At 39.4% G+C, this 26,153-nt stretch overlaps 3 protein-coding genes across 5 annotated transcripts in view; 1 reads left to right on the plus strand and 2 right to left on the minus strand.

The window, feature by feature from the left end:
* Positions 1-17,378, minus strand: part of LOC125233046 (pyridoxal-dependent decarboxylase domain-containing protein 1) — a 29,057-nt gene extending 11,679 nt beyond the window's left edge. For all 3 annotated transcript variants that reach the window (XM_048138890.1, XM_048138889.1, XM_048138888.1), the window contains exons 1-4: positions 17,216-17,378; positions 16,774-17,147; positions 1,582-1,688; positions 972-1,103 (exon numbers count right to left, since the gene is read on the minus strand). In XM_048138890.1, coding sequence (XP_047994847.1) covers positions 972-1,103; positions 1,582-1,688; positions 16,774-17,147; positions 17,216-17,287 — 685 coding nt within the window. In that variant the 5' untranslated portion in view covers positions 17,288-17,378. The remainder of the gene's footprint in view (positions 1-971; positions 1,104-1,581; positions 1,689-16,773; positions 17,148-17,215) is intronic.
* A 100-nt stretch (positions 17,379-17,478) lies between these two features.
* Positions 17,479-20,487, plus strand: LOC125233048 (NADH-ubiquinone oxidoreductase subunit 8-like). The gene is made up of 5 exons (XM_048138892.1): positions 17,479-17,619; positions 17,911-18,119; positions 18,869-19,009; positions 19,285-19,383; positions 20,025-20,487. The coding sequence occupies exons 1-5, from the start codon at positions 17,583-17,585 to the stop codon at positions 20,184-20,186; spliced, it is 648 nt and encodes a 215-aa protein (XP_047994849.1). The 5' UTR covers positions 17,479-17,582; the 3' UTR covers positions 20,187-20,487.
* Positions 20,488-20,680: 193 nt separating this feature from the next.
* LOC125233047 (deoxynucleoside kinase-like) lies at positions 20,681-24,483 on the minus strand. Its single transcript, XM_048138891.1, has 5 exons — positions 24,179-24,483; positions 22,301-22,470; positions 21,989-22,125; positions 21,780-21,874; positions 20,681-21,145 (listed from the first exon to the last, which is right to left on the minus strand). Exons 1-5 carry the CDS (start codon positions 24,320-24,322, stop codon positions 20,999-21,001), a joined length of 693 nt encoding a protein of 230 aa, XP_047994848.1. The 5' UTR covers positions 24,323-24,483; the 3' UTR covers positions 20,681-20,998.
* Positions 24,484-26,153: the final 1,670 nt, after the last annotated feature.

Genomic DNA, 26,153 nt, shown 5'->3' on the forward strand with positions numbered 1-26,153 from the left:
CCGAGACCACGGGGACAACGCCGTCCTTGAAACGTTGGAGGTCAGTTTAATATGTAGTTATACGCGATTAAGTCCCGATTTTAAAAATAATTATGTGTAATAATCGTGAAAGTTTAAATCAGTATCTTGGTTGCGATTAGGTTTAGGATATTATTGAACATTTTTTTATACTACGTCGGTGGCAAACAAGCATACGGTCCGCCTGATGGAAAGCAGTCACCGTAACCTATGAACGCCTGTAACTCAAGGAGAAGGAGTGTCACATGCGCGTTGCCTGCCCATTAGAAACTTGTACACTCCCCTTTGCTGTGTTAAGTAAGGAGTGTACAAGTTCTAAGGAGAGTTCGGGTTGCCGACGACTCAAAGGACAATAGACGGAACAAATTAGTTCCGTAGGTCCTTCCGTCACCAGCACACCGCACCCTCGTTGAGCTCTGGCAGCCTTACTCACCGGCAGGAACACAACACTATGAGCAGGATCTAGTGCATATACATACTATAATATTGATAATGGTTTTAGCAGTTACTGAGAGGTAGCTATAAATATAAAAATACCCTGTTTACACGATTTACATGATTTCTGTTTTTAAGTATAGATAATTCATTTCGACTGAGTAGCGTACAAACTCGTATACGATTCTCGCATACGTGTTTTGTTTACACGGAGACATAGAAACATCAAAGGCGAGGCGATTATCGCCTCCTCCCGTGCGATATCGTACGCATAGTTTACATGATACGATATTTTTTCTCGTACTTCGATAATCGTACGTTCGAGGCGAGAAACTCGTACGATCTAAATGGGGCTTAGACGCCGCGCGGGCGTGTGTGCCCGCGAGGCGGGTCCGCACGCTACTCACCCCGCGGGTGCTGCGGCACGGGGCGCACGCTACTCACCCCGCGGGTGCTGCGGCACGGGGCGCACGCTACTCACCCCGCGGGTGCTGCGGCACGGGGCGCACGCTACTCACCCCGCGGGTGCTGCGGCACGGGGCGCACGCAGGCCAGCGGCAGCCCGAGCTGCCGGCACAGGTGCTGCACGACGCCCAGCGGAGACGCCACGCAGCTGTATATGCAGGGCAGGCGAGTCGCGAACGCCAACGCTGAAAATATAACCCAAAAATTAATTTATTTCATTCGATACTATGTAAAAATAAGAACAGGATTATTTTGTTATAGTCTGCCAGTCTGCCGACACACACATACCTCCGTCCTCCAGGTAGCGCGGGTAGCGGCAGTGCAGCAGCATGCGCGTCACTCGCACCAGTCCCTCTAGCTGCTCCTGGTGGTAGTACGCGCTGTAGTCTGCCAGTCTGCCGACACACACATACCTCCGTCCTCCAGGTAGCGCGGGTAGCGGCAGTGCAGCAGCATGCGCGTCACTCGCACCAGTCCCTCTAGCTGCTCCTGGTGGTAGTACGCGCTGTAGTCTGCCAGTCTGCCGACACACACATACCTCCGTCCTCCAGGTAGCGCGGGTAGCGGCAGTGCAGCAGCATGCGCGTCACTCGCACCAGTCCCTCTAGCTGCTCCTGGTGGTAGTACGCGCTGTAGTCTGCCAGTCTGCCGACACACACATACCTCCGTCCTCCAGGTAGCGCGGGTAGCGGCAGTGCAGCAGCATGCGCGTCACTCGCACCAGTCCCTCTAGCTGCTCCTGGTGGTAGTACGCGCTGTAGTCTGCCAGTCTGCCGACACACACAGCTTTTTAAATTCATCAGCCCTAACCAAAATAAGAGAAACCACGCGAAACGTGTCGCAGGCGACGATGCGTATGTAACGAGGGCTGACGACTTAAGACGTCAACTGCGCGACGTTCAAAGTTGAGGACTTATGTTTACCTCTCACAAATTGAGCGCCATTTGCTATAATTGTTGCATTCCACCTGTATTGGCACTTAGACAGCGGCACTTGAAAATCGATGGAATTCAATTATATATGCGGAAATTATCTGTGGCATGCGATTTGTTACAATTACTTATTGCTGTTCCACATTTCGTCCGATACCACAAGTGGTTGTCAATAGTTTGTCATGCCCGCATTACATATCTAATGTCTAGTTTCTTTTACCTATACCAATTTAATAAGTAATTAAGGAGTCATTAACTTCAAAAAATAGTCATAGGTGCGAGCCAGGAATCAAACTAGGGATCTCCCATTTAGAGTATCTCAATTTAGGTTGCCTATCCAATGTGATGAAGTGGAGCGGTGAATCCTCGGTACAATTGGGTTAAAATGGCGATGGTTGAGTTCCCACATCGCTCCTCTTTAATAGACAGGCATTCTTCGCATCTCATTGTTTTCTACCTCTAAATTTTACTAATAATTCTAAAAACTAAATATTTTTGAATGCTTTACGAAGTCAAGTGCTTTATTGCCACAGAATATAACTATTTTACTGGTCACACTGAAATATAAGTTATATAAGTGAAAACATAATTTCAATAATACCACCATATAGTAACTATAATTCCACTGTGAGCCAATCTAATCACAACAGGCTCAAGGTAACTGATATGGAGTTAATTCAACCGTGCTTATTATGTACTCACTAAACTTCCTCATAGTAATGCGTGTAAAATGTATTCGCCATGCACTTTACAGGTGTAATTGTTGTTAGGCATGCTTGCTTGACATAGATTATAGTGTAGTGTTGTGGAAAGTAACACAGCAAAAGATATGATAAATTACATATGTAAATATATGTCCATCAATCCCTTTAATCTTTTAATCATTGTTATAGATATTATTATTGATATATTGTACCTATAGGAGCAAAATTACTGTAAACAACAGTAATGCTCTCGTAATATAATTTGTACATGTTTGAATATTGGTGCCTCAATCCTACATTGAAGACTGTACAATTTTAATTTTCCATTTTCATATGTTTACCCTATAGTTAGTAGAGAAAACCATCAGGAATATTAGTAAATTTTAATGATGTGCAATAAAGCTGAAAAATAAATAATATTAAAGGCAGAAGTGCCGGCACCACACCGCCATGTTGAATAATCCAACATGCAATGCAATTTTGTAAGCATTATTGTGAAGATCAACAAACACAATGCCGCCATATCAGATAACATGTCATTACTGAAGTATGAATCACTGCAGCAGGATGTAGGTTATTCTGTCAGCAATACTATTGGCTTAGAAGCTTTAAACTTCTATACTACCTGTATAATACGTATTATATACATTCATCAAGTCAAGAATTTCTAAAGCTGAGTTTAGACCAGCAAGTTATTGCTGCAAGTTTTGAGATGCAACTATAGGTAAGAGTGAGTGGCAAGTACCTGCATCCCTTTCTTGCATATCGTCGCCGTAGAGCGAAAAGTCACCAAATCGTTCATTGGTCATTTTGAGTTATGAGAGTTTAAAGAAAAAAATAATTAAAATAATTTTTACTGAAATTATCTTCAGATGAAATTGTGGTTTTATATCTGTTTATTAATTGGAAACTGCTATTCTTTGGGCTCAAAATGGATTTATATTATTCACACTAACGATTTAGGAGCTATAGGCGATAATTAATTTTTGCCCTTAAATATTACACCTTAATTATGACTTAGTGATTTTTTGAACGAAGTTAATGATTATTTGCACACATTTTAGTGTGTTTAGACTTAACTAAGTAGAGTTAGTTGAATTATGACTGCTGTGATAGAGTGAAAATACGTGTTAGTTAAAAACTAGGGCAAACCTTGGCTTATTGGTGATACGTAGTTATTCGGTGATATCTGGTTATTATCTCGATTTGTGGGCACAGTGAGGAGATAAAACCTATAAAATCATTACGAATTAATTCGGAACATCCGACAGCAGTTGATGGTGGTGATTTTATAGGTTTTATCTCCTCACTGTGCTCACAAAACGAGATAATAACCAGATATCACCGAATAACTACGTATCACCAATAAGCCAAGGTTTGCCCTTCTTACTATATATATTTTTTTGGATTCTGATTAATATTTTAGGAACAAATTAAATCACGTCATTTCAAATTTTGCAAACACTTTATTAAAATAAAATAAACATCAAATCAAATTAAAATGGCCTCTAATTATATTAAAATCATCATTAGAAAATCCATAAAAATTAACATGGTCTTCCTAAAATAGCTTTTTTTAGGTACGCATCACAGTCACTCTTCGTCCTCGTCGTCTGTTTCTGTGACATCAGGCTCACACAATCTGTCAATAACTGCCTTATTGGTCGACAGACTTTGGTACCATGAATGAAGCTCTCGAGGAATAACTCCCTTAGTGCATACATTTAAGAGATCTTTTTTTTTCGCCTCAGATATAGGCAATGCCTGTGGATATGCCTTTGGAATGGGATAGTCTTTTATCTTATTGATCCAGTCCTCGGCGTCGTCATGGTTGTCTGGTTCATCAGGTACACGCCCCTTGCGCCTTTTTGTGCGTCTCAGCGGCTTTGGCGGGCCACCGTAAATCTGTTGGACATTAAATTCAGAGTAGGGGCCCTCATGGCTGTAGCGAAATTTGACTACACGAGGACGCTGCTTCTCAAATCTGAGACACTTAAATTTAAGCCACGCCAATTTGTTGCCATCAGTGTCGTGTGTCGGTATTTCTAACGAAAGCTTCAATTCAACGCCCTGACATCGAGCATTTCGTCGTGAAGTAACTCTTTTACGACGTATGGTGGAGCATTCGTACCTTTATCAAAATGACAACACTGACAACCAATAATGAAAGCCGCTAGAAATTTCATGTCGTTCTCACTATGACTAGGTACCTAGTCACCGGCAGTAGTATCTTCCGACAATAAGGCCGCAAAAATATGTGACGCGCTCTTATTTGTAGGGTTAGAAGAGCGAGTCACATATTTTTGCCGTCTTCATGTAGGAAGATACTATTGCCGGTGACTGTACGAAGTGTGGAAGGAATTGAATTTCGTAACCGTATATTACTTGAATGCGGATTATTATATTTGAGTAAATAATTGAATAAACATGTAATGGTTGTTGTACTTATAGTATGTAAAAAAGCATAATAATTTGCTTCATAACAATTGCGTGTACCGAGATTAAGTATGAAACGTTACGTGCTAAGTTAATTGTGGATTTGGTGAAAAAGAAAGATGATTTGGATAACGAGGTAAGTTTTTTTGGTATCAGTTAGTTATTAAGCTTCCTACCGTTATTTGAAGCCTATTTTATTATATTTGAGAGAGCAATCCTGTTAACAGATGACGTAGCGGTTCACATATTAGCTGACAGTAGTCGCCATTATCCCCACCACCAGTTTTACCCTTCCAGTTTTATCCCCTCACCACTGGGCGGTGGCGCCTACGGGCGCCGTTTGCCGCATTGGCGTTCTGTTCTTCGGAGCGTACGGTTCACTACAAAAAATTCTTAGAATTTCTGAGATTCTTAGAATTTTTTGTAAATAAAAAATATGTAATATTTTACAAAATATTTCATATTTTAACGGTTTTACCGTTCGATTATAAATAATAAAACGTGACGGACATTCCTTGTCCGTCGCAATATTTTTAGATAAGCTGACATTTCGAGCGCAGCGAAGGCGTCGCGGTAAGTAAGCGACGAGCATTTGTTTTACTTTATTTACAGTGAATCGGTTCGCCATAAGCACGGATCAGGTCATTGAGAATTGAGACAGTTTAAATAAGACCACGATTTCATAAATTGTTCGTTAGTTATAAAAAGAAAGGCGCATCTTTGTCGTCATAATTTATAAGTTGTTAAATGGTCGCGGTCTCATTCCTGAATGAGCATATTTTGCAGAAATGTCTGTTTGATGCAAAGTTTACGTTCTTAACGGTTGCTAAGTAATTAAACTTTTTGCACAAGCCTGCGCAAGGATAAAGTGCATCCTATTAGGATACTTGATTACTATTTTGTGAGGGACGCTTAAATTTTTATGACCTGATATTTTCCGTGCATATCCCCAGTATTATTACTATGCAGGCAATGGCGTGTAACAGTGACTGCTTTCAAAATTTTGATAGTCTCGCAAGAAGCTAAGATGCAATTCATTAACGATTAAGCAGATAAAACCTAGGACACGTTTAAAACCTTGTTGTATCAACTTGTAAAGGTTCTAGTGTCATATTGGATTCCCTATTGGGGTCCGGTCTATTATGCTATTTTCTTCATTCTTAATTAAAGAGTGCCTACTATTGATGCATCGTTCTAAGTGTAAGCGTTTAATAAAATTCCGGTACTAATAATAATAATAGACTTACTGGAAGTTTGCTACTCTAGCTAAAGTAAAAGATTTTGAGTGAAACCCCCGTATGTGATATAAAATTGTAATGTGATATACATGCTTTTCTATGTCTAAAAAATGGCTATTTCACCCTATGTCTATAGTGTGAGGTCTGAGATTTACCAGAATAACCATTATTATTTAAAGTAGGTACCTACTCTGTTGTAAATTACCACATACAGGAGAGTCACTATTGATCTTTTGCTTCTATCCAAATAGGATTTATAAATAAATAGTAAGTAGCTGTCTGCTGATTTAAGTACACAAGTTGTTGTGCAATAAATTTATTATTATTCTGCTGCGCAAGCAGATGTGTTGACTATGCAGTATTTGTATCAGCTCATATCCTAGATTTGGCGTTACAAAGAAAAGACCCGAAATTTGTTTTTTATTCGAATACCTACTCTAATAATTTCCGCTTGCGCAAGGCGTAAAGAGACATCATTATAATAACATTGTTGCTTGGGATATCCATTGAGACCATTTGCGAGGCTGGGCAAATGTTAGCGGGAAATCCGTGTAAATAGGAAAGTTTCCGCCAAGCCTATGTATCTAATCTTAATTACTCGTACTAGTCGTACTTCCGTCTGCGCAAGACGTGTAAGTATTTCTACTTACCCAACAAATAACAAGCCTGCGCAAGGCCTTTGTTTGTTATTTTTTGTTATTTGACTGCTACACTAGCAGACGAAATAAAAGAAAACTATCTATCTAGTGTAATGAATTACCAATAATATAGCAAGCCCGTCCTGGCCTGCGCAATGTAGCGTGATCATAGAACTTGCCTTTTTATAAAATTTTATCTGCCATTCCATAATATTCATAATTTGCCTGCGTAAGGCGTGTGAATATTATGAATATATTGTGAATATTCAGCCAACGAAACATAATCTCTGAAGAGATTTTGGCCGTCACGGCTATAGCCTCCGCAGGGCGTGTTAAACTTACAACTCAGCTCTCTGCTAGAACTATCAGGAACCGGATATTCTTAAATTAATGTAAACAGCATTCTTAAACTGTTTGTGCAGGGTTTAAGTAGGTAAGCAAGATATGATAAAACATATGTATTAGCCTGTTACATATCGCTAAACAAGTGCTTTGATAATGCAAGTAGTATTTGCTTCGGCAGTACATATACTTAAATTGGAATGACAGAATATTAGCATAGCCCCTGCGTATAGGGAAGACCCGCAAAGTGGTTAATTAAGCGTCTGGCCATATTACAATAACATAAATATATGCTTCCGCAAAGCAACCACAAGTCATATACTGTGTATTAGGGCCTGGCCACATGGGCGCGTTGCGGCGACGCACCGCGAAAATTCTGCGTTGCGTTGCCGCGCCGCCAGTTTTTGCGGCAGGAAATCTGCGGCGCGGCACCGCGACGCAAGAACTCGCGGTGCGTCGACGCACCGCAAAAACTCGCGGCGCGGCACCGCAACGCAGAATTTTTGCGGCGCGTCGCCGCGCCACCAAAACTGGCGGTGCGTTGCCGCGCCTCGATAACTATACACAGTGCAGAACTTCACGATCAGTCTTTATCCAGACATGGATCCCATTACGCGCATTCTGCTCTTGCTCGTATTACGGAGGCGCTTAAAAAAAAGGAGACGAAAAGAAGATGCTGGGTCAACCCATATATGTATAAAATGAATAATGACGGAACTCATTTTGAAAGGAAATATGCGGCATTAAAGACAAGTGAAGTGAAGTTCAAAGAATATTTCAGAATGACAATAGCAAGTTTTGAAGAACTGGTCTTTAAAATCTCACCTCGAATTACTTACAATACTATATATCAGGCCTGTGTGGTGACGGGTTAAGAATTTCACCACCTCCTTTCTTCCCGTGGGTGTCGTAGAAGGCGACTATGGGATATGGGTTAAATTGTGGCGTAGGCGAGAGGCTGGCAATCTGTCACTGCAATGTCACAGATTCGTTTTCTTTCAACCCCTTATTTGCCAAGAGTGGCACTGAAGCTTTAGTAGTTTCATGTGTTCTGCCTACCCCTTTATGGGATACAGGCGTGATTGTGTACTATATATCATATCATTTTCCTCAGAGCATTTTTTCTGTCTTTGTGTATACTACCTACGGTTGGCAACCCTAGGCCGTTTTCACATTATCCGATCCGATATCGTATCGTCTTAAGAAAACTGATTTCAAAGGTTTAGGTAGGAAATCTAATCATCAATATTATTGCAATGTAAAATTATTTTTTTCTTTTTTCTCCGTGTTTTCTAACGCGCTTATTTTTAGGAAGCGGTTTTTTTTCATGGTTTGTTTAAGGTACACACCGAAATGTTGTAAACATTTTTTAGTTTTTCGTAAGTTAGTCGTTAACGGTGGTCTACAGCTAAAATTGATCTACGACAGAAATGATCTGTACATATTAAAGTAAGTAGGGAAGAAAACCGCCATGCTGAAGTGTATTTGTGCATGCCACGTCTGGTCTGTCGCATGCATGGTGAGACAACTTGGACGCCTTTATGAGTGACTGCATGGCCGGAAAAATAACACCAGAGGGAGTTGCGGAAATCAAGGGGCTTTGCCCAGCAGTAGGGAACTATAACGGGCTAATTAAAAAAATCTGTACCAGTTTAATTTTAATCTATTTTTAAGAAAATTTCCTACTAAAATGTAGATTCTAGCGAAAAAACGTACCTAGGTTTTTCCAGTTGAACATTATTTTTAGCTGCAAACCACTATTTACGATTTAATCGATTTAAATAAAACTTGCCTACTAAATTATCCATTTGCATATTGATCGTAGTGAAAACACGTACGAAAATGACGTACGTTTTTCTGTTTTACTTTTTTAAAGGCACAGGTCACACGTTTTTCATCAAATTTATATCGTACCGTTTTGGTTTTTTGGCTAATTGTTACCAATCTTGAGTATCACTTTTTTTGCGCCATAATGAAAAAGGCAGTTTTTTGATTGACTCGAGCGTCTTTAAAAATAAAAATATCAAAACGTTCCAACACAGATAAGATTAATAATTAATAACAATCTGACTGGGAACAAATCAAATTATTTTATTGAATATTTTTTTGATTTGTTATTTAATAACCTAACAATAAAATTAAAATTTTGAAAAAACTCCCGACCGCGACATAGTGGACCGATTTTCATGAAACATGGCTAAGAACACTCCCGACTAACTCAGCTTTCAGACAAAAAAACTAAATTTAAATCGGTTCATCCGTTCGGGAACTACGATGCCACAGACACACACACACACACACAGACAGACAAACAGACAAATAGACAGACAGACACGTCAAACTTATAACACCCCTTCGTTTTTGCGTCGGGGGTTAAAAATAGTCTTTCGCTATATCGTAATGCTGCAAATGGATTCATATAGGAGGTGCAAGCACTAATTGTTGCCTTGGGCCTTATCGTTTTTTCTTTCGTGTATGATGTCTATTTCAATTTATAGAATAATCTGTGTTGAAAAAATCAGTCTACCTTCAAAAACCAGGGAGCAAATAGTCGAGAGCGTTGGTATGGAAATTGAACCGTCCTGTATCGTCTTAAAAATATAATCGATTGTCGATTTAGCCCCGCTCCCCAGCTGCCAGCTTGCGGACCTGAGGTTGACTATGATAAGAGAAGCATCTTAGCAGGTTGCCTCAAGGGCCTACTCCAAAATCCTGCCAGATTTCCGTCCATAGTCCATAATAGTGCGTAATTTTATTTTTACGAATTTATCGGATTCGGTTCGGACGTAGTTCGAAAGCGCTCTATTTTTAACGTAGGTACCTATCGTCATATTCAGATAGAACGAATATTTTCTTTACCTATGTATTTACAAATTGTCAAATCTTTTGGGAATTACATAAAAGTCATAAAATTATTTATTTAATTAAATTTTGAAAAAACCCCCGACCCCGACATAGTGGACCGATTTTCATGAAACATTGCTAAGAACACTCCCGACTAACTCAGCTTTCAGACAAAAAAAATCAATCTAAATCGGTTCATCCGTTTGGGAGCTACGATGCCACAGACAGACACACACACAGACAGACAGACAGACAGACAGACAAACAGACAGACAGACAGACAGACAGATAGACAGACAGACAGACAGACAGACAAACAGACAGACAGACAGACAGACAGACAGACAGACAGACAGACAGACACGTCAAACTTATAACACCCCTTCGTTTTTTGCGTCGGGGGTTAAAAATGTTATTATTTAAATCTACCCATCGATGTACCCATTGCGGAAATATAAATTAGAGAGGCACTCCATTGTCAATAAACCCTTAATTGCATGATTTTACTTTTTTTAACAATTTATAGATATATGACACCATGGTGGTATATATGCTGAGCACTGGAAAAATAATGAAAAAATCTATCACCATTTTTTTAATATGAAACAACGTAACTAAAAAAGATGATTTTTAATAGCATATTGAAAAATTCGAATATTGCTTAGTATTTTATCGTGAAAAACTGTACTAAATCTACTATTGATTCAATTTTCGTGATGCTTGGAAAAAAATCCATCACCAAGTAAAGAAGGGTTAAATATAAACGACACGAAGTTTAATTCGAACACAACAGTTCACAATTGCGAGCAGCAGTGACGCACCGCCAGTTTTGGCGGCGCGGCGACGCGCCGCAAAAATTCTGCGTTGCGGTGCCGCGCCGCGAGTTTTTGCGGTGCGTCGACGCACCGCGAGTTCTTGCGTCGCGGTGCCGCGCCGCAGATTTCCTGCCGCAAAAACTGGCGGCGCGGCAACGCAACGCAGAATTTTTGCGGTGCGTCGCCGCAACGCGCCCATGTGGCCAGGCCCTTATTGCGTATCGGGCTACTACCACGAAAACGCATGCTATTAAGTAAATATACATTTCAAATACAAATCATCATATTAATGAAATATCTAACCTAACCTAACCTATTCAGCCGCCAGCGACTAGCTAAGCGAACTTACCGGTCAATGGCTCCTTTCAACCACATATGTATTGCCGGCTCCGCTAGCAGCGTGAAGCTCGCACTAGCGCTGAAACCAGCACCAGGGGCGGCTCACTCCGCATTTCTTCCATACATTCCGGCGGCCGCGAGTTCGCGGCTCATAAAGTTTGACGACCTTGTCGCTGCGCAATAGAACTCAATGTCGTATGCAGTCCATTGACAGGTTGTTGACAGTGAGCCTTCTGTACTTGTACTTTTATATATTCTGTGCCAGCACCAAATCAATGACTTTGAATACAAGTCACGTGGAACGGGATGAGCCTAGTTCCTCATTAAATAAAGGTTGGATTAGTGGGTGTAATCTTCGTAATCCAGCTTGCCTTGTAAAAGTGGTAAATAACCAAATTGTTCCTATATCTAAGATTGTGGTAATCTATACTGGAACTGAGTAATTGGCTTGCAAAAACCTGACAATTTGTGTTGACTATCAAATTCACGTCATCAAAGACTCAGATCTTTAACCCTTTATTAATTTCCTATGAGTTAGACACTGCACTTCCTTCTGTGGACATAATAATATATAAGGTTGTACCCCGCTGTATGTGAATATAACGTTGGAATTCTTTAACCTTCCACGTATAATATATATAAGAACAATTTGGATGTTTACCGTATGTAAATACCTATGACCCACATAGGGTATGATATGATCAGAGATGAATAAAATTTATCTGTACGGTACCTGTCCGAACGACAATAAGCCATGCTATACAAGGCTTTTAAATCAAATGATTGATATCGATTCCAAATCAAGAACCTTCTAGATTTCCTAGACAACTTGTCTAACATCCCACAGAAACCCGCTCTCTGGGTAAGAAGGAGGCCAAAGTTCTTTTCGAGAAAAGGGATGCACCGTAATCCTAAATGTGACGTTAGAAGAATGTACATACAACATGTACCTCTTCATTAGCTTGAATCTGCTCCTAACGCTAAAAGACGGCTCTTTAAGATTTTTAGTATCAAACACTGATTATTCTGGGAGCTTCATTCAGGCAAATAACCGCGAAGGTTATTGCTGCAAGAATATTACCAATGTTCAACAAGAACTGATCGCCGAGTCTGCCTACATTCTTCCCTTGTTTTTGACAAAAATAAGTTATGAATTATTTAGTGTCTTGCTTGGCTACTCGTCTAAAATACATAAAATGTACTAATATTAGAGCTATGCGCCTGTGACATAACTAATTTATGGGGCCAAATCAATGCTAAAATCTATTTTGGAACTATTTTTAGTCCAAGTTATTTATTTATCTTACCATAATGGGTATCCAGCAGATATAGTTGGTACTTATATATTACAATGATAAGTGAAAACCAGTGTTTTTCTAGCTATACTACAACTTATTAGCAAAGGTAGTGCTGCTTACCATATCAACCCAACTAATTGCAAATACGTATATGTACAACACAATGAAACCACTTATAGGGTGGTACATATTAAAAATGGACTGAAACGAAAATCTTATAAATTAAAAGATAATTTATTGCCTAAATAGCTGCGCTCTGTATACTACTATTATTACATTCACATTGTATTCACCTTTAGGTGGGCACATGAAATTCGTCTTTTGTTCGTATATGCCAACTTAAATCGGCCTGGAAATACAATGCATGTACATACTGTGACATCACGCAATGATCACCTTTGTTCAAATTTGTACGTACACACTTGACATTGTTTAGCCATTATATGCTAACAACAAAGTAAGGAAATATTGTAGTCGATTTTATATATCTTCAAGGGAGATCCCGTTGTTTTTGTAAAATGTTGTATAAGTGCACTTGATTCCTCATAAAGACTATAAGAACTTTCAAATAAATATTAATACAAAGGAATAAGCCATGAAGATAATTTTGTGTCTGTAACGTAACCTAAACAGTATTATGCCTTAGTTATACTGAGATCTATAGATCTAACATATATGCTTTGCTGTGATAAAGACAAATAGCATTGTGGCTTGTAATGCCTCAACAAGATTTCACTTTCTTTTTGCGAAGTAGATCGATGCATAATGATAAAGGATCCTGAAATTAATAGAAACAGACAATACCGAAAATTATGATTTGATGGGTGAAATGAAATAAAAATATGAACTCGCTTTTAGAAATAACATTTAATCTTATAACTTGATTCACATTGATTTATTAAAAATACAGTATTCACAAAAATAGTAACATGTATCACTGCAGATTCCACTTAGTTGGTTGAATTGAAATGATTCACCCACACACGCAGATTATTAAGTGCACTAGTTGTTTCCACCAGTTTCACTAATGATGAGGAATTAATCACATTGGCGTTATGCTGGCCACCAGGCGGTCACAGACAGGTCTCAAATATAATAAAATAGGCTTCAAATAACGGTAGGAAGCTTAATAGCAGCGTTTTACCTTACAATAAAACGCATATTAAGCGAAGTACCTTATTTGAAGCCTATAGTTTTTAGGCCGCCAGTGGCTAAAGTACTCCGTTGCAATACACCACTTTACTTTTATTACACCCATGGAGGGTAGGTTTAACTCACTAATGTATTTTATCACCTTCACCATTCAGGTTGCAAAATCCAACACCTATACACTCCAATGTATACTGATATGTCCCTGTTTATATTTAAAATGTACATAATTAAAATAATTATTGAACCTTTTTAGTAAATTGTACACTTATTGCAACTTTGTTTTGGTTATAATTTGAGAACCAATGAGGCAAACGGCGCCCGTAGGCGCCACCGCCCAGTGGTGAGGGGATAAAACTGGAAGGGTAAAACTGGTGGTGGGGATAATGGCGACTACTGTCAGCTAATATGTGAACCGCTACGTCATCTGTTAACAGGATTGCTCTCTCAAATATAATAAAATAGGCTTCAAATAAGGTACTTCGCTTAATATGCGTTTTATTGTAAGGTAAAACGCTGCTATTTAGTTGTATTTTTATCAAACATTATTTATAAAATGAAATAATATTTTATAGGTTCCAGTTTAGAAGTACTTGTATGTGGTAAGCCAAAAGGAATAGGATTATGTGGAACGAAACAAGTAAAATTTTGTTATATCGGTGTGATGACTAAGGCTTGCTGGTGTGTGTGCCTAATAACAATATGCTTTTTTACATACTATACAACAACCATTACATGTTTATTCAATTATTTACTCAAATATAATAATCCGCATTCAAGTAATATACGGTTACGAAATTCAATTCCTTCTACACTTCGTACAGTCACCGGCAATAGTATCTTCCTACATGAAGGCGGCAAAAATATGTAACTCGCTCTTCTAACCCTACAAATAAGAGCGCGTCACATATTTTTGCGGCCTTATTGTCGGAAGATACTACTGCCGGTGACTAGGTACCTAGTCATAGTGAGAACGACATGAAATTTCTAGCGGCTTTCATTATTGGTTGTCAGTGTTGTCATTTTGATAAAGGTACGAATGCTCCACCATACGTCGTAAAAGAGTTACTTCACGACGAAATGCTCGATGTCAGGGCGTTGAATTGAAGCTTTCGTTAGAAATACGACACACGACACTGATGGCAACAAATTGGCGTGGCTTAAATTTAAGTGTCTCAGATTTGAGAAGCAGCGTCCTCGTGTAGTCAAATTTCGCTACAGCCATGAGGGCCCCTACTCTGAATTTAATGTCCAACAGATTTACGGTGGCCCGCCAAAGCCGCTGAGACGCACAAAGAGGCGCAAGGGGCGTGTACCTGATGAACCAGACAACCATGACGACGCCGAGGACTGGATCAATAAGATAAAAGACTATCCCATTCCAAAGGCATATCCACAGGCATTACCTATATCTGAGGCGAAAAAAAAGATCTCTTAAATTTATGCACTAAGGGAGTTATTCCTCGAGAGCTTCATTCGTGGTACCAAAGTCTGCCGACCAATAAGACAGTTATTGACAGATTGTGTGAGCCTGATGTCACAGAAACAGACGACGAGGACGAAGAGTGACTGTGATGCGTACCTAAAAAAAGCTATTTTAGGAAGACCATGTTAATTTTTATGGATTTTCTAATGATGATTTTAATATAATTAGAGGCCATTTTAATTTGATTTGATGTTTATTTTATTTTAATAAAGTGTTTGCAAAATTTGAAATGACGTGATTTAATTTGTTCCTAAAATATTAATCAGAATCCAAAAAAATATATATAGTAAGTAGGGCAAACCTTGGCTTATTGGTGATACATAGTTATTCGGTGATATCTGGTTATTATCTCGATTTGTGAGCACAGTGAGGAGATAAAACCTATAAAATCACCACCATCAACTGCTGTCGGATGTTCCGAATTAATTCGTAATGATTTTATAGGTTTTATCTCCTCACTGTGCCCACAAATCGAGATAATAACCAGATATCACCGAATAACTACGTATCACCAATAAGCCAAGGTTTGCCCTAGTTTGCTCATGCGCAACGACTGGCCGGAGGACGCGGCGGGGGGAGTCGCGTTGGTGCGGTATCGGTGCGGGGGCCCGCGGCACTGGCCGAAAAGTCACTAACTTGCGAGCGAAATTCAATCAAATCACGTCGGAGTACAGTACAGTCTTTATTCTAAAATTAATTAAATATGATTAGTTATTGTATTCTAGATTTTTTTGTAGGGTTAAACTCATTAAAACTGTTTAATTAATTATCGTTTTGGTTAAATGATGTACATTGCCTTACAACTATAAATAAAAAATAACTAAACAGAGTTAGTTAATTTTCGCTTTCACACTTTTGACATACCAGGTATTCTAAAAGTAACTAAGTATATTAAGTGACTTTTTGAATGAGGTTCTTCGTGGTTAAATCGTTTAGTAATAGTTTGGGAAAAATAACTAAAATGACTTAGGTACGCTCATAAATAAGTTCAAAGAAGTATAAAAAAGTATAAAAGAATTAGGTATTTTTCGACTAAAATATTGAATCCGAGGTGGGTTTTTAGTTAGTTCTTTAACTTTATAAAATTAGAACTATGATCTCTATGGCTACCGCAATAAGACTCAAATTTGGAGAAAAAAAATGCGATTTTGATGACATATACAAGTAAATTTTGGCCATTTTGTGATTTGGTGACTTTTCGCTCTACGGCGACGATATACTTCTGTCTCAAAACTTGCAGCAATAACTTGCTTGTCTAAACTCAGCTTTAAGCAATTACAGACTACTAGAATTTAACCAATCCTTTCATTTGTTTCTATGTCCCACTTGACCCACATACTGAGATGAGGTTTTATTGCTCCAATTAGTTCCACCAACCTTTCATTTCAGTTCAAATTGGTACATTATTAAAAGGATTGGCTCAGAAACTAGCCAATTAATTTGTAAGTGGTGAAACCCACATTCAGTCATTGTGTTATTCTAAACTTAATTTATTTAGTTTGAAGACTATTTAGATTAGCATAATTATTTATCCATTTATCACATAACAAGCCACAAAGGAAATAAAACTAGAGCATTGAGTAAAACTGTAGCTGTTGGTAGTTTGGTATAAGTGTAAGTAGAGGTTGATGTACCTGAACATGTGCGCCATCCAGCGGGAGGTCTCGCTGGCGACGTGCGCGCCGAGGCGCGCGGCGTGCGAGCGCTCCAGCCGGCCGAACAGCGCCGCGATGCTGTGCGACAGGATGGCGGCGCGCGTCACCGCGTCCGTCGGCAGCAGCGGCGGCTCCGCGCTCTCGCAGCTCGGGTCCGTCTTCAGCACCAGCTCCTCCAGCACCTTCAGTATCTCGTCCATCGACGTCTCTTCCGGCTCGAAGAACCCGGCGCTGATCTTGCGCGGTTCCCGCCGCCGCTCGTCATCGCCGGCCTCGTGAGCGTTCACCCCGGCTTCCAACCTCTCTACCACTTCGGAAACTTGAAATTCCAGCCCGCCGAAAGGACCCCGGTCCTGTTAACAAGATGGAAATAAGATTTTTTCTCACAAAACGTAAAGCCAACAAAAAGTAGGAGTTTTACCGTCTCGGACGGAGCCTCGCTTTGAGGACTGTGTTTGTTAGATTCGGTATCTTCGACCGATGCATCTCCCATGCTGCGTGGCGAATTCCTCGCAGATTTACAGCAGCTATCGCGATATCACCGAACATAAAATTTTGTAAACGTCACGTATTGTTTTGACGTGGGCTACAGCTCACAGATAACAAAGTGTTTTCACTCAAACAACACAAAGGTTGAAAACTGTTTGAATGGACGATTTTACTAGTTGCTCAAATGATACGACATCAAATTTTGACGTTATCGGTTTTTGAAGACTATATTTTGGAGTTTTGACAGCAGTGTGAAGTTTCACTCGTCAAAATTCATTATTTCTAAACAGGGCTTAAAAATGTCTTTAGCCAAAATATTTTCGGTATCTACGCGAGGTAATAACAGTGCTTGATTCTATGTATCATTATTATGTTTCCTTAAAAGTGCCTTCTCGTTATTTGGGCATTAATGTATCGATTACGCAACTGTGTTGTTTATAACCTCTTCTGCGTATTTACAATCCAAAAAATCTATTAATATACCGAATTGACGACGTAATTTTAATCATAACATGCTGCTTACATTAGGTCCATCAGCCTATCATACTTACTTTACAACGATCATTTTAGAAAACACAGCGAAAATTCTGTAGTAGGCCAAGTATAGAAGTGGAGTATGTGTTGCAGTGCGGGCTTGCGGCGCGCTGAGCCGCGCGTGCAGCACGCCGGCGGGCAAGGCGGCGGGCGAGTACCCGCTGCAGGAGAAGGGCTACATGTACGTGAACCCGGACCCGCAGGACATGTCCTTCAAGGCGCTCTCCGACAAGGCTGCGCAGACCATGTTCTGGACGGAGCTGGCGAGAGGGTTCGCTGTCACATTGGCTCATATATTTAAGGTTCGTCTAGAACCTAAACTTTGGTGCAAAGTATTCAAAATTAAAGACAAGCACCTGTATAATTGCATTTTGCAGTGGTTTTGTGATGGTACAGGTCAACAACTATACAGTTATTTAAGCATTAAAGGACCTGGAAAAGTGTAGTTTTTTGGGGCCATATATCTGCATCAACGCACCGAATGTTGGCTTTTAAATGGTATATTATGTTTGCTGTTTATCTGCATCATAGAGATGTCACTTTACATTTCCCCAAAAGATCACATTATCATGGAGGCTTGTCGTGGGTCCAATACATTAAATATTGGCATAGTGCAACATAGTGGTAATATTGTAATGTGATTAACCACAGTTAATTATTTATTTATTTATTTATGCTTTATTATTCTACATAGAAGATTTTCTTTTCTTTGTTTGTTTTTATTATTGTTGATTTTCTTCTGTAGACTGTAGACTGACCCCTTCTGGGTAAAAGCCTCCTCCAGCTGCCATGTTTTGCCATTCCTTGCCTGCAGTAGCCGCAATGTCATCCTGCTATCTGGTTAGTGGCTGTCCTCTCTTTCTTAAGCCCTGTGGCCCTTTTCAATTGGTAACCACAGTTGCTGAAGTTTTGGTGTAGGCTTATTAATTGTAAAATGGCAAACAATTTTACTGCCAACAGCCAAATTGAGAATGATTAAAACAGTGTTTCCAATTAAAAACCAAAATTTAAAAAAGGAACCTATTCAACCAAATAAAAATAATGCTTCCAGGAACCTGCAACCATCAACTACCCGTTCGAAAAGGGGCCGCTGTCCCCGCGCTTCAGAGGGGAACACGCGCTGCGCCGCTACCCGTCCGGCGAGGAGCGCTGCATCGCCTGCAAGCTGTGCGAGGCCATCTGTCCCGCACAGGTTAGTCGGATAATCTATTAGCTTGGTCCACACGGAACAAAGCACGTTGCGAATCCATGTAATCTCGCGGCAAATGTTAATGTGGAGGCAGGTTGCTCGGCCGAGCAAAACGTGCGTGCTGCGTCGGCCGAGGCATTGTCTCGCGACATGCCTTGCTCTGTATGAGCCCAGCTAATACGTATTTATGTGGCCATGTATGTTTGCAGCAAGCACGTACAATTTTCGTTTCCTCTTTACCTTTAGAATAAACTGACCAAGTTACATTTGTCGTGCAGGCTATCACAATCGAGGCGGAGGAGCGCGCGGACGGCTCCAGGCGTACGACGCGATACGATATCGACATGACCAAGTGCATCTACTGTGGCTTCTGTCAGGTAATACTTTTACTTCTGTTGACTAAGTAAATAAAATTTGTCTATTTCATTCTTAAATGTAAAGGGTTGGCTCAGCAGTTCACTTTTAAGGCAAGGCAACTTTTTACATGATTGTAACACCAGCAAATTATTATTATTATGTATCTCCGTTTAAAACTCTCGGGTCTCTCGAGCCCGGTCATTTATAAGGCGTGCGTGGGGATATAGATCCAACACGTAGAGGCCATTTGGAGAGCTTTGATGACATGTAGAACGCCTGCTGGAACCCATTCACGGGTACATGAATAGACCCGTGAACCGGTTTCAGCAGGCATTGGACTATTGTAGAAAATGGAAAGATACCTGTTCTATGGTTTAGATTTGGATGGAAATAAGATTGGGCTATTGCTAAGAGTTCGGGACACCTACCATAACATTGTAAATATAGTGTTATCGAGGCAGGCGGTGACTCGCCACTCGCCATTATTATTATTATTTATTTAATACACTAGCAGCTCTTCGAGCTGATACGTGTATATCCACACTTCTATCCACAATGACGACACTTTCGACAAAGGAAATCTTTGACACCAGAAACTAAACAGATTTTTGTATGACTATTATTGTGGGTAGCTTACACATCTCTTACACGTTGGTTACAGGAGGCGTGCCCGGTGGACGCCATCGTGGAGGGCCCCAACTTCGAGTTCTCGACGGAGACGCACGAGGAGCTGCTCTACAACAAGGAGAAGCTGCTGCTCAACGGCGACAAGTGGGAGGCCGAGATCGCCTCCAACATCAGAGCCGACCACCTCTACCGCTGAACACACCATCCCTACTCTAATCTAATAGCTGCGGGGGCTGTTTTGCACTGAGCTTCTGTCAATCTGTGCTCCGAAGGTTTAAAGGGACTGTACTTATATAATCAAGCATAGAAGATGGTTACCATGGTAACAGGGAAATCAGACGTAGTTGAATTATTTGTTTGAATATACCCTGGAAAGCTGTTGTGGCAGCTTTTGTCAATATGTAAATAGTTAGGTTTAGCGCAAAATAGCCCTTGATTATAGGAATATTAAGTTATTCTTTTGTGATAATAAATCAATATCTCAGTTAATACTGTTATTTTACTGTATTTTATTATTACTAATACTGTTTCTTCTTTTGTATAAATTTCAAAAACTTTATTGGACATACATAGTATAGAATAACATGAAATAAAAAAGTAGGCATTTAGACAAAAATAATTTATTTATTACTTGATTTCATAAAATTAAACAGACATATTGAGGTAATCTTTAGTTATTAGAAATAGAAACGTTATCATTTGCAAGGCAAGTCATTCATTACAATATGTTTATACTAAATTAAAACAAATTCCACTTTGAAAGACAGCTTGCCAAATTATTGGTCAACAATAAGTATATCAATAAGGCAACATTTCATTATTATTACTACTCAGTCAATTACTTAAAATACTTATAAATTAGTTAATGCGAGGTAACTATACATAGCAGTCATAATCGTCATTATTTGCATGCTCTTTCAGATTTCAAGACACTCTTTGAGTTGCTGAGCCAACTTAGTTAATGTAGATGGCGACGTTACTCTGTTTAGTGAGTAAGTTTTCCCGGTGTCAGTTGGTGTGGTTCCCGCCCAGGATCTTGTAGGAGTAGCGCTCCAGGTCCTCCACCACGCGCTCGAGGCCGCGGTCCGCGTCGATGGTGAGCACCTCGCAGCCTACGGAGCCCGAGCTCAGCCACTTCTCGTATGAGTCGTGCACCTGGGGACATAGGTGAGGTGGGTGAGGTAATACATACACATTGCGTGGATATTAGGCAAATAACAAGCCCCTTCAGGCCGATGGTACTGGGCTGAATCGGGAAAATAGAAGTTCGTCACTCTAATGACACCCAAATTGAACTAAAAGAAACATCACATCAAAACTAATCAATAGCTGGGTCCACTCAAGAGTAATGTGCTCGCAAAGTGCCGAACTCTATTTGGACCCTATTTTCTTAAACCATCTACCACCACTCACCTTTCCTATCTTTACCACGTTACGGACGTTATTTAAGAGCAAAATGCTCACAATGCGAGTCTCTGTTTTCGCGTCAATTGGGTTTCCAATCCCGTTATGGTATGGGCACTTATTTTTGTTCTGATCCTTCCAAAGCAGCTAGGAATCTCACATGATTATCATTGCGATAAGAAATCGTCACTACTTTTAAAAAAACTTGTATCTTCGTCTGTCAATGAAAAGAAAATTGTAGTATGTATGGAATGCATATAGACTTACTGCGTTTTAACTTTCAGGAACAACGTGAGATACGAGATTTTTTAAAAGTAGTGACGAAATGTAGTAAGTTTAATGAGTAAGAAATGAAACTTGTCTGTACACTGCGCACTGGACTAACCTCCTGCAAGTACTGGAGCGGTACCTCGGCCTCCTCGGCGCGCGCGCGCTTCATCATGCGGTCGTACACCACCTGAGGCGTCGTTCGCAGGTACACTGCAATTATACCATTTCATTTTATACTAACTCTTGAAGTGACATGATAATAATTGATAGCCTATTAACATACATTATAAATTCACTGGTTTACCACAATTATTTAGAGCTCACCAATGAGATCCAGGCTGATGTCAAGATTCTTCTCGGAGTAATCGAACCAGGTCATCAGGACCTGGTACTCCGCATCTTCCAGGTAGTTCTGCTTCTTGGCATTCTCTACGAAACAGTGCCGGCTGTTTTGTACTGACCTGCATACATACAAAGTTAGGACATTTTTACTCACCTCACAGAATGAAAGTAATACTCTGTTTTGATATGGGTTTTCACAGTTATTTTATTAATTACATGAAAGGCAAAAGAAATGAGAGTTCAAATATTAAACAATACAATTGAAAATCTCAATCACCGGCTTGAATGGTTTACCTCTCAAACATCTTGACCGTGATCCCCGGGTGCGAGGGCGGGCTGATCTGTATCTTGAGGCGGCTCAGGTGCACGTAGTGCTGGAACGGGAAGGTCCACTTGTGCACGTTCCCGTACAGCAGCCCCAACAAGTTGTGGCCACCGACATTCCTCCACTCCTCCAGCGGTTCCTGACAATGTATAATATGTATTGTTACTTCTCGATTTGTTAGTGTAGCATAGCTTTGTTTGAGCCAAGTGAAACAGTATGAAAAGACCTTTTGTCTACAGAAGAATAATGATAAATTCCCTTGTTCCTCGTAGATAACCAAGTTTGATAACTGGCTTTGTATGAGGAAAAAATATTCTTCTTTGATTCTTTCTTCTTCTTCGTCGAAACCTCATGACTGAGGGTCGTGACCACCATAAGTCGCTGTACGTTGCAGTGCTCTCCACTCAGGCCGATCTTTTGCCTTCCTAAAGGATCCCTGGAGCCCAACGCGCGTGACCTTCTTTATTGCTTCTTCTTTAGCGCGTGATCTTCTTTGATTACCCGGTTTGGAAACGAGAATTTTTTTTTCCTCGTAGAAAACCTTTATTTTTTGCAGTTTTCTACGAAGAATTTATTTTCTTGTTTGCTTACCCGATTTGGAAACAAGAATTTATTTTTCCTCGTAGAAAACCATCATTACATGCGGTTTTCTACGAAGAATTTATTTTCTTGTTTGCTTACCCGGTTTGGAAACAAGAATTTATTTTTCCTCGTAGAAAACCATTATTATATGCGGTTTTCTACGAAGAATTTATTTTCTTCTTTGCTTACCCGGTTTGGAAACAAGAATTTATTTTTCCTCGTAGAAAACCATCATTACATGCGGTTTTCTACGAAGAATTTATTTTCTTGCTTGCTTACCCGATTTGGAAACAAGAATTTATTTTTCCTCGTAGAAAACCATTATTTTATGCAGTTTTCTATGAAGAATTTTTTTCTTCTTAGCTTACCCGGTTATGAAATGGGATTTTTTTTTCTCATACAAAACCATTACTGTACGCAGTTTTCTACGAAGAATTTGTTTTCTTCTTAACTTACCTGGTTATGAAATGGATGGGTTTATTATTCCTCATTGATAGTTATCCAATCCAAGAATTTTCTCTTTAGGAAACTGCATGAAAGTATGTGGGTAGCAGTTATCAATGAGGAATAATAAACCCATCCATTTCATAACCAGGTAAGCTAAGAAGAAAACAAATTCTTCGTAGAAAACTGCGTACAGTAATGGTTTTGTATGAGGAAAAAAAATCCCATTTCATAACCGGGTAAGCTAAGAAGAAAAAAATTCTTCATAGAAAACTGCATAAAATAATGGTTTTCTATGAGGAAAAATAAATTCTTGTTTCCAAACCGGGTAAGCAAACAAGAAAATAAATTCTTCATAGAAAACCGCATGTAATGATGGTTTTCTACGAGGAAAAATAAATTCTTGTTTCCAAACCGGGTAAGCAAAGAAGAAAATAAATTCTTCGTAGAAAACCGCATATAATAATGGTTTTCTACGAGGAAAAATAAATTCTTGTTTCCAAACCGGGTAAGCAAACAAGAAAATAAATTCTTCGTAGAAAACTGCAAAAAATAAAGGTTTCGCACTCTGAGGATGCTATGTATGGTGTTATTGGCCCTCCAGGATATTTTACATGTTACCTATAAAAAGATCTCTAGATACAAAACAATATAATAGTTAGGTCCCTAATATTTGGTACTTTTCTATAGGGCCACAACTGCTTTGTCAGGCTGAGGTAGCTTTTACATTTTTTATATGTTGCACAGAATCAGCGCAAGTACTACTATAGTCATACAGATCTGAATAGGAATCTATATGGTTACCAAAATAAGTAACTCACCGGGTGTGCTTCTACGTTGCGATATTTCTGGAAGAACTTGATACAAGTCGACTTTCCCGAGCCGATATTGCCTTCGATGGACACTCTGAAGGGCCGCGAGCCCGCCAGACGGGCAGCAGAGCCCACAGATTTCATTTGAGACATTATATTTTGAATTCGATGTGAAGTAGGTCTTACTGGAACTTAGATAACAGATTTATTTCAAACTTATGTGACCTGTGGCATTTGAGTATGTGCTACGTGTCACGAAGGTCACAATAAATTGCATCTACGGCGCCAAAATAGAGAAAACAATACAATAATCTGGGAGAAACGGCGGCAAAACTCGCGCAGTTCGCGCTGCATACAACTGTCAATGTCACTGTCTTTTTTTTTTTTTTAAATATTATGGCCTGGATGCGAGTCCTTTAAGCCAAGTCTTTGTTTTATTGTGTTTAAAGCACTTTGTTTAAACAGTTTTATGGCATATTATGCACTAATAATTTGTTTTAAAACACTTCACTTGTTTAAATCTTCAGCGCGGTATTTTTAATATACTTGTACAACGGAACGTAACTGTCAACGTTTTTGAGAATGTCGGCAAGGCGGCGGGGGACATTATTATTAAACACTTCACTTAATTCACTTGCGAGGATAAGTCTTTCAAATGCAAACATTTGACATTTAAATATAAGGTGCTCCACATCTGCAATACTACCATTCTGGCAGTGAGGACATGTACCATCGGCTATTATTGAAAATCTGGCTAAGTGCGCTGGTGCACGATTGTGACCAAACCTTAATCTGTTTATGGTGCTTATAAAACTTCGACTTCCCATCTTCATCTTCTCATACCAAGGTTTTCCAGGTAATTCAGATTGAATACTAGCATACCATCTTCCTTTTGTTTCCCTGTCTCTGGTCCATAATTCCATCCATATATCAACAGCATCAGTTTTAACAGAGGCCTGACAATCCGTCAGGGGAACTCTAGTGACACATCTAATATCCAATTCATGGATCCCTGAGTAAGCAGCTTTGTCAGCAATTTCATTCCCTGTTATACCGGTGTGGGAAGGAATCCACATAAAATTTATATGTACATTATCATTTTTGAACTGTAATAGCATCATTTTAATTTTGTACAAAATAAAGTTATCCTTGTAATGCAACTGATTATTTTGCAATCCATAAATTAAGCTAAGTGAATCAGTAAAAATAAAGAAATGTTTATATTCTGACACTCTCATTATAACTTTCAGGGCCTCAAATACTGCATAAGCTTCAGCTGTGAATATGGAACATAAATCGTGCAACCTAAAGCTCTGTACAAATTTAGTTTGCGGATCATACACTGCACTTCGCACATGAGATTCAGTTTTACTACCATCTGTGTAAAGTTTGTAATAATTAGGAATTAGCGATAAGAAATTTAGGAAGTCAGTATTATTATTGATAGACTTAGTACATACCGTTATGTTTATAACTTTACTATTAAAATTATCTTCATAACATGGCCAGATTTCATTTTTATATACATTAGAAAATTTAGCTTCCACCTGTAAGAGTATTGTTGTTAGCTTAGTGAGTTGGGGATGACTCTTTATTCTTTTAATTATACTCTGATTGTTTTTAGCATATATCTTAATTAAATATCTGTAAGCTAACAGCACCCATCTGACTGGTAGAGGCATTGTTTTGGTCTCTACTTCCATTGCTCTTATTGGGGTTGAACACATTGCCCCTGATATTATTCGCATTGCTTTATTTTGAATTATTTCTAACTTATGTGTATGACAGGTATTCATATGTACAAGAAAACTATAGTCGAAATGACTTCTGACAAGGGTTTTATATAGTAAAGACAGTACTTGAGGGTCAGCGCCCCAAGATATACCTGCAAGACATCTCACAACATTTAAACCTTTAATGGAATTAGACATTATATGTTTAGCATGTAAACTAAAATTTAAATGATTATCTATGACTACACCTA

This window comes from Leguminivora glycinivorella, chromosome 14, assembly GCF_023078275.1.
Source record: "Leguminivora glycinivorella isolate SPB_JAAS2020 chromosome 14, LegGlyc_1.1, whole genome shotgun sequence".
In the NCBI taxonomy this organism is placed as follows: domain Eukaryota; kingdom Metazoa; phylum Arthropoda; class Insecta; order Lepidoptera; family Tortricidae; genus Leguminivora; species Leguminivora glycinivorella.

Coding starts and splice junctions, on each gene's coding strand:
- LOC125233048 (XM_048138892.1), top strand. CDS start 17,583: ATGTCTTTAGCCAAAATATTTTCGGTATCTACGCGAG. Junction 17,620..17,910: donor ATTTTCGGTATCTACGCGAG/GTAATAACAGTG, acceptor TATGTGTTGCAG/TGCGGGCTTGCGGCGCGCTG. Junction 19,010..19,284: donor AGGCCATCTGTCCCGCACAG/GTTAGTCGGATA, acceptor TTTGTCGTGCAG/GCTATCACAATCGAGGCGGA.
- LOC125233047 (XM_048138891.1), bottom strand. CDS start 24,322: ATGTCTCAAATGAAATCTGTGGGCTCTGCTGCCCGTCTGGCGGGCTCG. Junction 22,471..24,178: donor GCAACGTAGAAGCACACCCG/GTGAGTTACTTA, acceptor ATACATTGTCAG/GAACCGCTGGAGGAGTGGAG. Junction 21,146..21,779: donor CGCTCCAGTACTTGCAGGAG/GTTAGTCCAGTG, acceptor CTATGTCCCCAG/GTGCACGACTCATACGAGAA.